The sequence below is a fragment of the Drosophila persimilis genome, unplaced genomic scaffold, assembly GCF_003286085.1.
Source record: "Drosophila persimilis strain 14011-0111.01,24,50 unplaced genomic scaffold, DperRS2 tig00000431-arrow-pilon, whole genome shotgun sequence".
Taxonomy (NCBI): Eukaryota; Metazoa; Arthropoda; class Insecta; order Diptera; family Drosophilidae; genus Drosophila; species Drosophila persimilis.
The window spans coordinates 3,306,641-3,321,719 of NW_020825312.1; the positions used below are offsets into that span (position 1 = coordinate 3,306,641).

The following is a 15,079-nucleotide window of genomic DNA, read 5'->3' on the forward strand; positions in this document are numbered from 1 at the left end:
AGTTTTTCAATACAACCCCCGAAAATATTTATATGTATGTATGTACGAGTACATGACTAGCACGATAATTGTATATATATTTAAACAACTTCTGGACCTCATGTTTCCACTTGATTATTAACGTAAAGATATATAATACGAATATATATACATACATACCTACCAAATTTTTGTTGAATTGGATAACCCCCGAATGCTGGATAAGACCAACTAAATTAATTATTAACGAAAAGCGAAGCCCTTGGGCGCTATTTCTTAACTAGATTAAGGCAAAAAATACTTTATTGGTAACCCGAAAAACGAATGAAAATATCTAGTTTTAAAACCGAACGAAGTATAATTTGAGGAACGAAACGGAACAGTACGGATTGTGGATCTTTTAGGCCCACGGATGTATGGATTGGCACGGGATTAGGAAAATATGTTAGATGGTTTAACGTTAGTTGCAATTAGGTTATGTTATTTATAAATAACCAACGCTAATCTAAGTGTTTTACACGTTTCTTTGACTTTTGGTTTGTCCATTGTACATTTAACAGACACTTTTTGAAATGTCTGTGAAGAGAAATCAGCTAAAGCCAGCCACAATATATAATATACACACATGTATTTATGTATATCTTGTAAGAGAATGAAAGTTGGGATCCGAGATTTGGTATGTAGGTGAATTTTAGAAGGATAGAGGGAAAGGCAATGACGGTTTAGTCTTAATTTTATAAGGATAAACGAAAGAAAATCCAAAAACACAAGCTAGTATAATTATTTACTGTTACGATATAAGAGTTTTAAGATTTTTAGCTAAATTTTGTATATTTTAATCTACAAACCATAAAAATATATATATATATATTATCTGTTTTTTTAAATAACAATAAAGCTAAAAGTGTTTTTTTTGTATCTGGTTCGCCATGGCATATATTTAAAGGATAGAATAAGCCAACAGTAGGCATTTACCCTTAAAGGCTGGTGTGAAATAGGCGTTGATCAGGAAAGTTATCTACCAACAACTTTATTACCAAAAGGTTTAAAATTCGATAAGAACGAATTTTAGTCGTAAGTAAATTTACATGTACATCTACATGTACGACTACATCTACATGTATCTACGTTTGCGTGCGTCAGTGTGACCACTTACGGCCAAATATATACTTTTTGGTATATTTTGACCGCGAAATCAAGTTGAAGGTATATTTACGGAGTATAATGGGAAATTTAATCCATTTAAATAACCTATTATATATCACATTTAAAGAATTTTTAATTTTCGATCTCTCAAATCGATAGGCGCAATATATTATATCACAAATCGATATTTTCAGACATATCTAGATTACAAGTGCTTACCGAAAAACAGACCCCATTGCCTATTTGGCATCTAAGAAGGAAGAGTGTACCCAAATATTTCACAGCTGGCTCTTAAATATTTAAAACCCCCAGCCAGCTCTGCAGCTTCAGAACGAGCGGCATCAACAGTTAATATATTTATTGAAAAGACTGCAGGCTGCTGCATGTAAAAGAACGCGCCGTCCTGAAGTCGCTGAAAAAACAATATTGGAACTCAAACACAGCTGAAAATACAAGTTTTGAATTTGTTCCGATCTATCGATATTTTGACATTTTAATGATATTTTATGAAAGTTTAAGCAGTTCAGTGAAAGATATCGTAGGCTGCTTGGTAAGTAAAGAGGAAGGATGGTATGGATCTGAAAGAAGAATTATTATTGGTATCATTTTTCGCGATTTAATTCAAGTACTATACTCCTTAAATAAAGGGGGTTTTGGTGGGCTAAGTTCGTTTTGTCATCGGTATATTTACGGTATATCGGTATATAATGGTATATTTTATCGATTTCACCTATTAAATTTAATTTTCAAAGGTATATTTAAAAACAAATGGTATAAAAAAATACATTGCAAAGCATGCTGATGCACAAAATTTGCTGGCACATTAATTTGTATGGGCCAGAATACATATGTGCCGAGCAAACGAACAGAATGTCCCGCAACATGGACAACATTTTACATACCCTAGGGAAAATGATATTATAGAATTACGGAAATGTTTGTGATCCACGCTATAATTGATGCAGAAACAAACCGTCTCTGTCTTAAAGGTATTTCAACGCAATTGGTGGTCTTCTGATAGAGACAATATTGCTACTGTTCTTTTTTTGTTGAAAACCGTTTTTTAGTCAAAATAAAATAAATGAGAGTACTTAAAAGTAGTTAATGTAGAAAATGTATTCATCAATAGGATAAAACTGTGTGAGCAGGGTTGAGGGTTTTCGTAAGCCATCATTATTCAACGGAATATCAAAATTGAGCAGTAAGAAATATTACTCCCAAACTTTTTTTGTTTGACCTCTTTCGCTAAAACCTGTTTTATGCGAAATCTAATAAAAGCGAGTATTTAAAATAAACCAGTCTGGTAGAAAATAGGTTCATTAATTAGATAAAATTATCTGGGCAGGGCGGAAAGATCTATCTAGCTAGTAATATTCGACGGAATATCACAAAAGGTTTAATATATATAGTAGAACTTGAATTCGTCAGTATATTTGCGGTATATTTTTAAAATGAGACGGTGTATTTTGGTATATTTCTGAGGGTCGGACGGTATATTTTTTCGATAAGTCCGACACGACACTGGTGTCCGTGTGAGTGATATTGAATACATTTTTTCTGCAAGTTTTGTCATTGTCCAGATCCATTTTTGTGATGCGTCGTAGAATAAATCAAGTGCAGTAAACAAATGGTGACGGTGTTTGTGGCCAGCGCGACGGCAATTGCAATACAAGTAACTATGAATTGAAGCGAAAGTTGCATAACACGTCGCTGTCGCGGTAGTGTCCCGCAGTCGCAATTTCCAGAAAACCACACCACACACGCACACACACAGACGCAGCAGACAAGAGCAGCGCGGCGGAAAAAGTGTGAAAAACTATAGCCGCAACAGCTAATCGCAGGCGAATCGAATGTGCATTTCGCGTCTCACATAGCCAATGTGCTGTGGCAGCCGCAGCGAGCGCTCCCCGTTCCCCATTCCGCCTCCCCACCACCCACGCCATCACCACCACCAATACCAACACCAACACCAGCACCAACACTAACGCACTCGCCTTGTACCACACAGCCGACAAAGAAATAGCGCTCTGCTTCTTCGTACAGTTCCTACGACGGCAGCGCTTGAGTCAGCAGTCCGCAAAGCAAGAGGAAGAGTGCGGAGAGGAGAGGAGAAATCAGGCAGCAAGCAGAATCTGTGTGATCCATCTGTGGCGGCGCGCAATAAAGAGGCTTGCATGTGAAACTACACAACGGAAAGGGCAAAGCAATCAGCAACGGCAGCGGAGGCGGCGGCGGCGGCAATGAGTCTCATGGCGACGCCAATGCCCACGGGCAGCTCCACGAGTGCAGGCTCCTCCGGCTCGGCCAGTGCAGCGCCCGGCGCCAGCAGCAGCACTAGCACTAGCAGCAACAACAATCTGCCATTCGAGAAGGACAAGATCTGGTACTTCAGCAATGAGCAGTTGACCAACTCGCCCAGTCGCCGATGCGGCATCAAAGGCGACGACGAGCTCCAGTACAGGCAGATGACCGCCTACCTGATACAGGAGATGGGCCAGCGGCTGCAGGTGTCCCAGCTGTGCATCAATACGGCGATTGTGTATATGCACCGGTTCTATGCGTTCCATTCATTCACCCACTTCCACCGCAACTCCATGGCATCGGCGAGCCTCTTTCTGGCGGCCAAGGTCGAGGAGCAGCCTCGTAAGCTGGAGCATGTGATACGAGCCGCCAACAAGTGCCTGCCACCGACCACCGAGCAAAACTACGCCGATCTCGCCCAGGAGCTCGTCTTCAACGAGAACGTGCTGCTGCAGACGCTCGGTTTCGATGTGGCCATCGATCACCCGCACACGCATGTGGTGCGCACGTGCCAGCTGGTCAAAGGTAGGCACCAATCTGCTCTAAAATATATCCCAAAATCCCAAATGATATGCACATAGAGCGATTTGTGAATTGATTACTGTGATGTATTTTAGCGTGCAAGGATCTGGCGCAGACCTCCTACTTTTTGGCCTCAAACAGGTATGCCTCCCCACTCTGGTGACCCAATCCTTGATCCGATCTCCATTCCCCATCCTCAAACGTAATGGTATATGCGTATGATCGTGTGTGTGTGTGCGGTGAGGCGGTGATATGCCATAGACATTTCCACTCCTGTACGGAGTGGTTCCTGTACTCAGAAATGGCCTGGGGACAAAAGCCTGGAGTCAAGCCATTCGATGATTCGGCTACCTGCTTAGGTAATAGTTTTCTATCTGCCCAGAACAAAAGAAAATAAGTACAGACCGAACCGGACCTGACTGCGGACATTTTGCACACAAGGACACTCGCTGTCTCGGGCTCGTCTAATCCGCTAAAATCCCAAGTGTAAACACACATCTTGTAAACACATTTTGACCAGAAACAGAAACATTTTTATTTTATGATATGCCGAAGCAATTTGTCCGATTTTTAAGGGCCATTATCGGACTGGCCATCGATTACCATGGGTTTTTTCTGCAATTAAAATGTAACTGGAAGGGAAAAAAGAATAAAGACAAAATAAAGAAAGGGGTCACCCTTCGGTGATACGAGAAAGACTACTGGAATTTTAGTTATTTGTTCAAATCGGGGGGATACGGTGTCTACCCCCGCACAAACGTGGTACCCCCCTGCGCGCACACACACATGTCTGCAGACTTTCCCCATCGACTTGCCATTTAATTTCACTAAACTACCATCCTGGAAACAGCCTGCATCTGACCTCGATGTGCCTGCAATATCGACCCACTGTGGTGGCATGTTTCTGCATTTATTTGGCCTGCAAATGGTCGCGCTGGGAGATCCCGCAGTCGACCGAGGGCAAGCACTGGTTCTACTATGTGGACAAGAGCGTGTCGCTGGACCTGCTCAAGCAGCTGACGGACGAGTTTATAGCCATCTACGAAAAGAGCCCCGCCCGCCTCAAGTCCAAGCTGAACTCAATCAAGGCGATTGCCCAGGGAGCCAGCAATCGGACGGCATCGAAGGACAACAAGCCCAAGGAAGACTGGAAGATGAGCGAGATGATGAAGGGCTATCACTCGAACATCGAGCCGCCGCCAGAGCTGGCCCTGAATGGAAATGACAATCGCGACCGGGAGCGAGATCGTGAAAGGGAACGGGAACGGGAACGGGAACGTGAACGGGAACGCGAGCGCGAGCGGGAGCAGTCGACGCTTTTACCGCCGCCAGCGATGGTGCCGCAGCAGAGGCGACCAGATGGCAGCCATCAGCGTTCATCTTCCGCAAGCAATGTGCCTCTCAGCTCCTCATCATCATCATCGTCGTCGTCGTCCGCTAGCCACAATAAGTTGCCAAATTACGCGGGTGGTCTGCCTCCCGATGGTCATCCAGGTAAGTAGACAGCGGACAGCGCGTCTTCCACGAGAGCAAGGCATTAAAAGCGGTTCCTATTTGCAGATCACAAGGGCAAGCAGCAGGGCTACAACAACCGCTTGCCCTCCGGTCACCAGCGGAGCAGCGGCAGCATGGGCGCCACGGCCAGCGGAAGCAGTGGCAGTCAACGGAATAGCTCAAGCTCGTCATCCAGCCAGCAGCAGCCCGGCCGGCCGCCCATGCCCGTTGACTATCACAAGTCGCGCGGCATGCCGCCGGTCGGTGTGGGTATTCCTCCACATGGTACTCACAAAATGACCTCGAGCGGGAAGCCCCAGTCGCAGCAGCCGCCGTCAACGCATCCATCTGCCTCCAACTCATCTTCAGCGGGCATTTCCTCAAAGGATAAGTCGCAAAGCAGCAAGATGTACCCGAATGCGCCGCCATCCTATAGTAACAGTGCGCCCCCCAATCCCTTGATGTCACGCGGAAGCGGAGGCTATCCGGGTGGCAGCAACGGGGCACAGCCCCCGCCCCCGGCGTGCTATGGCAGCAGCCATCGAAGCAGCAAATCCGGCTCCACCGTCCACGGCATGCCGCCATTCGAGCAGCAGCTGCCCTATCCTCAGAGCCAGGGCTACAGTCACATGCAGCAGCCGCAGCAACAGCAGCAGCAGCAGCTTTCCTTGGAAGCGCCTCCCCAGGCATCGTCGCAGGCCAAGAACAATTCCATGTTCAGTCCCGAATGGAGCGATATCAAGAAGGAGCCGCAAAGCCAGCCCTTCAACGGCCTCCTGCCACCTCCGGCTCCGCTGGGCCACGATTTCAAGCTGAACAATCATCCGCGCGACAAGAACAGCCCCAAGAAGGAGCGCCTCACGCCCACCAAGAAGGACAAACATCGTCCCGTGATGCCCATGACCAGCAGCGGTGGGGGCAGTGCGTCAGCGAAGAATGCAGCCATGATGCCGCCGCACAAGAAGCCGCCGCAGCCGCACGGAGGGGAACTGCTGGCCAATCCCAATGAGATCCGCGATGTTGGCAATTTGAAGCGGGCCAACGAAATCTCAGGCAGTCAGTATGGACTGAACAAGCTGGATGACCTGGACGGCGGCAGCCTGCCGCGCGAGAAGCTCCGCAAACTGGATAACAGCAGCGGCCTGCCCGCATATCCCAGCTATGAGGAGAAGCACACGCCCCTGAATATGTCGAATGGCATTGAGACTACGCCGGATCTGGTGCGTAGTCTGCTCAAGGAGAGTCTCTGTCCGTCGAATGTGTCGCTCTTGAAGCCGGATGCCCTCATCATGCCGGGACTAAAGCCACCAGCGGAACTCCTAGAGCCCATGCCCACGCCGGCGACCATCAAGAAGGAGCCGCTGATGGGCAACATGAATGCCATGTCCAATCTCCTAGCCTCCGTCACCCCAATGGAGGTGGACGCGCTCACCAAGCTGGGCGGCGGCGACCTCAAGGATGACAGCAGCAGCAAGTCTGAGAAGAAAAAGAAGAAGGAGAAGCATAAACACAAGGAGAAGGATAAGTCAAAGGACAAGTCGGATAAGGAGGAGCGCAAGAAACACAAGAAGGACAAGCAGAAAGAGCGCAGTGGCAAGGACAGCTCGCTGGCCAACGACTCCCTCAAGATGGTGATCAAGACCAGTGCCTCGACGAATCCCAACGGCGGCCTCCAGGTGGGCACGGCGGCTCCCCTCAAGCTGAAGATTAGCAAGAACAAGGTAGAGCCGAGCAACTACTCCACGGCTGCCGGCTTGGCGGTGGCTCCGGGCTATGGCTTAGCCCCAGCGGTGGGCACTACAACAGCTTCATCCGGCGCTGGTGTGGCATCGGTCCCTGTTCCTGCATTGCCTCCATACGCCGGCAGCTATAACACGGCCTCCTCGGGCAGCAGCAGTAGCAGCGGCAGCAACAAGAAGAAGCACAGCGAACGCGACAGGGACAAGGAGAGCAAGAAGAGCAAGGGTCAGGACTATTCGAAATACAATGGAGCTGTCGGAGCAGGCATCGGGGGTGGCGTTGGCGGCGGCGTATTTGCTCCTCTCGGCGGTGCAGGCGCCGCACCCAACATCTCCACGGCGATGAGCCTGGCCTCGAGCATGCCGATGACCACCACCACATCCTCCATGCTGATGACGCCCGCGAATGCTGTTCTCCATGCTGGCCTGCCACCGCCCGCCCTGCCCGTATACAGCAAGAAGTAGCGTTGTGAGATAGAGGAGGAGAAGAGGCAGGAGCTGCCACAGGAGAAAGGAAGATAGAAACAAAATGAGGAAGAGGAGGAGGAGAAGGAGGAGCTCCTACTTAACCCATAAGTCGCACTTTTTGATAATTGTATAGAGACCCCGTAAGCCGATGCTAGGTTTAGTCGTTAGGATTGTTGGTGAGATGCAGATTCAGATGCATTAGTGGCCTAAGTTATTCTTGGTTCATTTTACCACACCACAAAACCAGCAAACACACAAACCCGAGGATCGAAGCCGAATGGAATCGAGTCGGAAACGAAGACGAAGTCGGAGATGGACTTCGATGGAGGCGGCTGATCTGATTCTCCAGTTGGAGAATTTTATCTATAACTCAAAACTCAATGAGCGAAAACTTTTGTACAGCATTAATTAATTTATAATTATACTACATTACACGTACACCTAGACACACACACACACAAAAAAAACACACACACATAATAGTTGTAAACGCGTTGTTGGCATCGGAATCGAACTTAGAACCCAAGAATCAGAGAAATAGAAAGAAAAATAGAACACACAGACATATACAGAGCAGATCCTTCTCTAGCGAGGGCTTCTCGATTAGTTGCAACCACAACACGGCCGTCTAGCATTTAAGTTAGCAAATCAACAAACCACAAACACCTAATATCTGATGTATATAGCCACACCACCACACCACACACTCACACACACAATTGAATACACAAACGAGAGAGAGACACTCAAAAGATATATATAGGACCGACTTCCGCTTAGCAAATATACAATACAATATATAGTGCGGCCCCCCACTAATTGCAGGCCGTTGCAGGAGGAGTTAAGGAGTTTCAGAATAATCCACACCGAACAGAATAGAAATACTAGCGGGAGGAGAATAGAAAGGAGAAGCGAAGAAAGGGGAGAAGATAAAGCCAGCGCTTTGATTCAAAATTAAAGACGCCAAACTAAATAATAAATTATTGAATTAAATCATAGTTGCTACGCGTAAATAAGGATGATGGATGATGATGATGCAAGTGAATGGAAATGCAGAGAGGATATTCTTTAGTTAGCAAAGTTTTTCTAACCCCGTTTTCCAGCCCAGCCCAGCCCAATTTCGAACTCCAACTTGGTTTTCCATACGCCCACACCACCCCAATAGCAATACTTGCAGCACTGTACTTCAGTGCTTTTCAATGAATAGAATTAAACTAAACCAATACCAATACAAATACAAATTTGATCGTTTCGGCGGTGGATAATATGTTTAAAAGGTCGCCCGAAACGTTGACGTAGCTTTCATTTGTTTATAATTTTTTTTTTTTAAAGCTAGCATTAACGAAAAGAAAACAAAACAACAACCACAAAAAAAACCCCAAACAAAAACGAATACAAAACAAAACAAAACAAACAAAAAAATACCCCCAAAAACAAAATTATGAGTAAAATAAAAATCGTTGTGCAAGAAAACAGAAAAACGAAAAGAAAAACGTTACAAAAATGATGTAAAAACACGGACGCTAAATGAAAAACTTACAAAAAAAGAAAAAGTTCGAAACTTATAGAAATCTAAGCGGTGAGTAAATGCATCTTCGAGGCACAAATAGTCAGGAGAATGCCAGGAGGAAGTGTAAACAAATGAAATTGAATTTTTATGTAATTTTCGACACTAAGCAATCAGTTAAGCGAATGTTTTTCACCACTATTCGTATTCGTATTCAATTTCTCTACTACTGCATTAAGCTGCAAGCATACATAGTATATGCAAATAGTATATACACATATATGTAGCCCTAAACTATCCACTAAACACACACACCAACACACACAGACACATACTCCCCCCATACACACACACACACACACACACACAATACAAAACATATAATTTAAGTTATTATTGAGAGGACACCCCGGAGACCTCCGTGTTTCTAATATTTCGATCGATGAGCAATCGTTTGAATGTGTAATTTGCTGCTAAGATTTTTTTTTCTTTTTACATACTTATTCTTGAAACTACCCCAGACTCCCGCCCCACCCTCACCCATGCCCTACCCTACCCCACCCCTCCCCTACTTTAAGTTTTTGTATATACATAGAAAGAAAGTAATGGAAAAGCCGCTCCTCGAAAATCGGGCCAGTGCCGGGTTTCATTGGGATCACGAGTTCTTACGAGTGCGGTCGGTCGATGTGTTCGAATATGAATTCACTCGACACTTTCCCGATCCCCGAGGGGCTCGGAAAACAAGGCAAAAATCCAAACAAAAAACCAATAAAAATGCGAAAAAAAATAAACAAAAAAATCAGGAAAAAAAATTAAATAAAAATAAATGTACATGCGTTTTTATTTAAACCTTTACATGATCCCTGATCCATTCCAGGTAGCTGGTAATGCGCGTAAAGACCGCCGGAAAGCCCACCTCGCAGCCCATATTGGTGCCGAAGGAGGTGGACCCAATTAGGGTCGGTGTGTCGTTGCCCTCCATGACGACCAGAGGGCCGCCGGAGTCCCCTTGGCAGGTGGACTTGCCGCTGGTGGTGCTCATACAGATCATATTCTCCGACACGGCCCCGCTCCAGTACATCTTACACAGGGTATGCGGAAGAATGGGCATCTTCACGAAGCGCAGCGTCGGGGACACTACATCGGAGCTGTCGCTGTCGCGTCCCCAGCCCGAGGCATAGGCCTTCTGGTACTCGTAGGTGGGATACGATCCATTAACCCGCCTCGGCAAACCGGCAGAACGAATGCTATCGGTGAACCGCACCAGAATGGGCAGCCGGATCAGTGAAATGTCGTTGGCCACCGTGCTCGCTGTCCAGTTGGTGTGCACAATCATCCCAGACTTGGCCACCTCGAACCGCCTCTGTCCGGGCTCGTTCTCGTCCTGGATGTTAATGGCGCCCAGGTAGACGGTGACCGACTCGGCCCCATCAGTGCAGTGCGCAGCCGTCACAATCCAGCGATGGGAGATCAGAGTACCGCCGCACCAGGTGCTCGTATTGCCAAAGGAGATGTTCAGACCCGCCTGGTAGGGAAACTGTCCCACCACGGCCAGGTCCCCGTTGGTGATGCGTGACTCCAGACCAGCCGGAAGGGGTACAGCTGCGCAGGAGCCAGCCAACGAGACAGTCAGCAGGATAAGTGACAGTATCTTCATCTTACTTAATTGGTTGTCAAATGACTGGTGAAGAGGATTGTCGAACGGTTATATAGGAACAGAGGAGCCATATGCCTTATCGCCGATCGAGAAGCCCTTGACCATTGAGCACCCCAGATAGTTGGCGGCGTAGAACCACCTGGCCTGGTTGGATTATTCCCATAGATACGAGCTGCAAACAATCTACTTGAAGGTTGTTCCTTAATTTGTGTGAGACTTATAATTGAATCCCAATGAATCATTATGAAGGATCGTTAATTGAAATCGGCGTATTATATAGACTGCAGGTGATAAAAGTGAATGAAGATTCCCTTTTGAGTAGGGAGTTGAGAGCCCTGAAGACCTACTGCATCCATCTGACTTGGTCTACCAGTTGCAAAAGTGAGTGGCTCTTAAATATCGCATGAGAGAAACGTTTTTTCTGCTCGCATTTTATAAAAAACTATCAGCCAGATAAGATCGGAGAAGTATAAGCACTTTTCTTAGTAAGCACCTTTCTATGATAGTATTACGCTTTGGAATATTAATACGTCAACAATTGAATGAATATGTTATCAAAAGATACCGATAATGGCATATGTACATACCTATATCAAATCTATGTTTAAAGCAAGAGTTTCTGACATCGGCTTATCTACGAATCACGGGGTTTCATTGATGATGGGTTTTCCAGGTAAATCAATGAGTTTTGACTTAGAATTATATCGATCACAGATGTATATAATGCATACTTATCCTCTTTTAGGATAGAAAAAATTGACCCCTTTATAAGGAGTTTACCACATTGGGAACACACTCTGAACACAACCCCATTCCTATCGAAAACCCCTAACAAGAAATGAAAGCAAAAATATGTATTTCCATTAGTTCAGCAATCAAGTGGCGTTCAGATGGCTTGCAAGCGATAATCCGTAATCGAGCATTATGGCCCACTCGGACGACTATAAACGGCCAATCAGGGCAGATTAATCCACTGAGGAGACCATAAATCCACATTCGGGTGGGTACGCTACGTCAGTGACAGAACGAGTGGAATATACTCAAGATGCAAATAAGTTCGGCTCTGGTTGGCCTCCTATTCGTCGCTCTTCAGGTAAGATGTTTCCTCTGCCTGGATTTGGGCCATGGCGCCCTAATGGGGCGCATCACTGGCGGAGAGGAGGCCCGCGAGAATCAGTTTCCCTTTCAAGTGGGTCTCTCCATAGAGGAGGTCAACGACTTGTTTAGTTGGTGCGGAGGTAGCTTGATATCGAACCAATATCTGTTGACTGCAGCGCACTGTGTGGAAAAGTAGGTTTTCCCGAAAAAAAAAGATTCCAAATGGATTAATCTGACAACCATACCCCTACAGAGCCATCTCTATCACGTTCTACTTGGGCGGAGTGCAGCGATTGTCTCCCCGACAGCTAATCCGTGCGAGCCATCCCGTGGTACACCTTCATCCTGGCTGGAACAGCCAATCGCTGGACAATGACATTGCCCTGGTTCGCATGCCAGAGGCTGCCGTCTTTAGCAGCTCCATAGAAGTCATCAGGCTGCCAGGAATGGCCTCGAGTCATGCCAACTACGACTACGTCCCGGCGACGACCTCTGGATGGGGTCGCATGAGCGATGGTATGGATTGTTTTTCTTCTACACCAGAAATCAGATTTCCCCTGAATGTTAACTATTTTTCAGAGTCTGATTTTATTTCCGATCATCTGCGCTACGTCGTTCAGTTCGTGGAGTCGAATGAGGACTGTCAGTATTCCTACGCCAACGTCAAACCCACCAACATCTGCATGGACACAACCGGCGGCCGATCGACCTGCACCGGAGACTCCGGAGGCCCCCTGATTTACCATGATCCCCTGCAGAATGCCGATATCCTGATAGGTGTCACTTCCTATGGCAAGAAGTCGGGCTGCACTAAGGGTTATCCCTCGGTCTTCACACGCATTACGGCCTACTTGGCCTGGATAGCGGAGCTGAGTGGAGTTGTCTACCCGTAGAGTGGACCACGATGTCTGCCCAAACAGTGCTGGGCACTGTAAATAAATTAAATCAAATGTTGAGCATTTTAAAAGGGGGTCTTGTCAGTGCTGATTTCGGGAAGGGAACGTGGAGAGTGCGGGAAGGTACAGGTGTACTTGAGAGGTGTCGCAGTTTGAAATCGAGACAGAGGAAGATAACCCAACCCAACCCACCTTCTTATAGCCATTGATAACGAGTTGGCTGGAATATATGTAGGTTCAATAGGCTCTATACTTTGAAATGGCTGATATAAAGGATATTACACTAATATCAGAATGGAAAATATGCCTTTTTATTTATTCTATATAAAGACCAGACTATAAACTTTTGTCTCTTCCTCTGTACAAATTCCAATTAGCCGCTGATTGATCTCTCGTTAGGCTATCTTTTGGCGAGGACAAACTGCCAATTCATTTGCTCCCGTATCTCCCAACAGTTTCAAAAAGTCCGTACAGATCTGGTTCCCATATCGCAAATGGGGCGCATGCCGATAGGAAAGTTACACAAGGAGCGGGCCCTAGCCACTTGAGCAGGTGCCCCAATCCGAATGACTACAGATCAGATAGGGCGGGACGTGATGGCGTTCGATTGGAGGGACGGTCGCCTATAAAAGCGGCGGGACGAGTTCAAATAACTTATACTTTTCATAGGTAGCCCAATCATGAAAGTGCTCGTTGTATTCGCTTTGGCTCTGGCCTACGCCTCTGGATCGGCTCTGCGCGGTGTCCAGACTGGACCCGACGGACGCATCACCCACGGCGAGGATGCCCGCACCGACCAGTTCCCCTACCAGGTGGGACTTTCCCTGAAGGTCGGCTCCTCCTCCGCCTGGTGCGGAGGATCCCTCATCGGAAACGAGTGGGTCCTGACTGCCGCTCACTGCACTGATGGGTAAGCAACTTCTCCAGGGATTACGGCGATCCAAGCTGACTAAAGGTATTCCCTTCCGTTTCAGCGTTGACTCCGTCGAGGTCTATCTGGGCAGCACTGTGCGCTCCAGCCCCAAGGTCAAGCACCACGTCTCCCGGGACGACATCATCATCCACGCCGACTGGAACAGCCGCACCCTGAGGAACGACATCTCCCTGATCCGCATTCCCCGCGTCGAGTACAGCAGCGCCATCCATGCCGTTGAGCTGCCCAAACACGAGTCCCACTATTCATCCTACGATGGTGATGAGGTCATCGCCTCCGGCTGGGGCCGCACCTCCGACGAGTCCAGCTCCGTCGCCGCCCACCTTCAGTACGCCCACATGAAGGTCATCTCCAACAGCGAGTGCAAGCACACCTACTACACCACCATCCGCGACTCTAACATCTGCGTCTCCACCTCTGCTGGCGTTTCTACCTGCAACGGAGATTCCGGTGGCCCTCTGGTTCTGGAGAACAGCAAGGTCCAGGTTGGTCTGACCTCCTTCGGCTCTGCCTCCGGCTGCGAGAAGGAATACCCCGCTGTCTTCACTCGCGTCACCAGCTACTTGGACTGGATCCATGAGCACACCGGCATCTCTCGTTAAGTTGCTGATGTTCCTGTTCCTCATCTGGAGCAATAAAGAATCGATTTTGAAATAATATAATATAGCGTTGGTTCTCATTTCGTTGAAAATGCCTAGCGAAAGGATATTTTGCTTGGCTTCGCTGTTAAGTTGCAAAAAGTGGTGAAATCTCTGGAAAATAGGGCCAGATCAGAGAAAGATCGACCGAATTTCTGTTTCCTTATTATCCTGGAAAGTCCATCGAAAGTCCATCTGGCCGAAAAGGGAAGCACAGGAAAAATACAGAATTGGCGAGAAATGGCGGAGTTATATCGGTTTAATTAGAAATCGGTTTAAGTCTAACACTAAAAAGGCAATATCCCTATTATACTTTAAGCCAATCAGGGTTCAAACTATCAGGTACATTCTTCAGATCGGAAGATGGCGGAGTTATAGCTATTATAGAAATATACTGATAGTCCTTGTTACAAGCGCTGATCGGACAGGAAATGTCGGAGGAAAGTAGGTATGTTTAAGGGGGAAAAATATCCTTGATCCTCAACTAAGGACTGCTACATCCCCATCCATACATATTTAAGTTTATCGACTATTTGTGGGTCGTTAAGGGCGTGCATTGGCTTCCTGTGATCAGAAAAATATCCCTGATTTGATGGAGTCCTTAAGTATCAAAGATATGCTGAGGTGCCGCCTCTATCTGCAAATCGAGCAAAAAGTAGTGAATCATTCGAAGAGGATAGTAAAAAGATAGACCCACCTA

The 15,079-nt window shown here is 46.8% G+C and overlaps 4 protein-coding genes across 4 annotated transcripts; 3 read left to right on the forward strand and 1 right to left on the reverse strand.

The window, feature by feature from the left end:
* Positions 1 to 2,698: 2,698 nt before the first annotated feature.
* LOC6595913 (cyclin-T) lies at positions 2,699 to 8,647 on the forward strand. Its single transcript, XM_002021023.2, has 4 exons — positions 2,699 to 3,951; positions 4,044 to 4,089; positions 4,799 to 5,442; positions 5,509 to 8,647. Exons 1-4 carry the CDS (start codon positions 3,366 to 3,368, stop codon positions 7,644 to 7,646), a joined length of 3,414 nt encoding a protein of 1,137 aa, XP_002021059.2. The 5' UTR covers positions 2,699 to 3,365; the 3' UTR covers positions 7,647 to 8,647.
* Positions 8,648 to 9,968: 1,321 nt separating this feature from the next.
* On the reverse strand, positions 9,969 to 10,828 carry LOC6595912 (serine protease 3). Its single transcript, XM_002021022.2, has one exon. The coding sequence runs from the start codon at positions 10,811 to 10,813 to the stop codon at positions 10,001 to 10,003; it is 813 nt and encodes a 270-aa protein (XP_002021058.1). The 5' UTR covers positions 10,814 to 10,828; the 3' UTR covers positions 9,969 to 10,000.
* Positions 10,829 to 11,544: 716 nt separating this feature from the next.
* LOC6595911 (brachyurin) lies at positions 11,545 to 12,804 on the forward strand. The gene is made up of 3 exons (XM_002021021.2): positions 11,545 to 12,103; positions 12,165 to 12,427; positions 12,491 to 12,804. Exons 1-3 carry the CDS (start codon positions 11,859 to 11,861, stop codon positions 12,802 to 12,804), a joined length of 822 nt encoding a protein of 273 aa, XP_002021057.1. The 5' UTR covers positions 11,545 to 11,858.
* A 668-nt stretch (positions 12,805 to 13,472) lies between these two features.
* On the forward strand, positions 13,473 to 14,403 carry LOC6595910 (serine protease 1). The gene is made up of 2 exons (XM_002021020.2): positions 13,473 to 13,717; positions 13,782 to 14,403. Exons 1-2 carry the CDS (start codon positions 13,488 to 13,490, stop codon positions 14,341 to 14,343), a joined length of 792 nt encoding a protein of 263 aa, XP_002021056.1. The 5' UTR covers positions 13,473 to 13,487; the 3' UTR covers positions 14,344 to 14,403.
* The last annotated feature ends 676 nt before the right edge of the window (positions 14,404 to 15,079 follow it).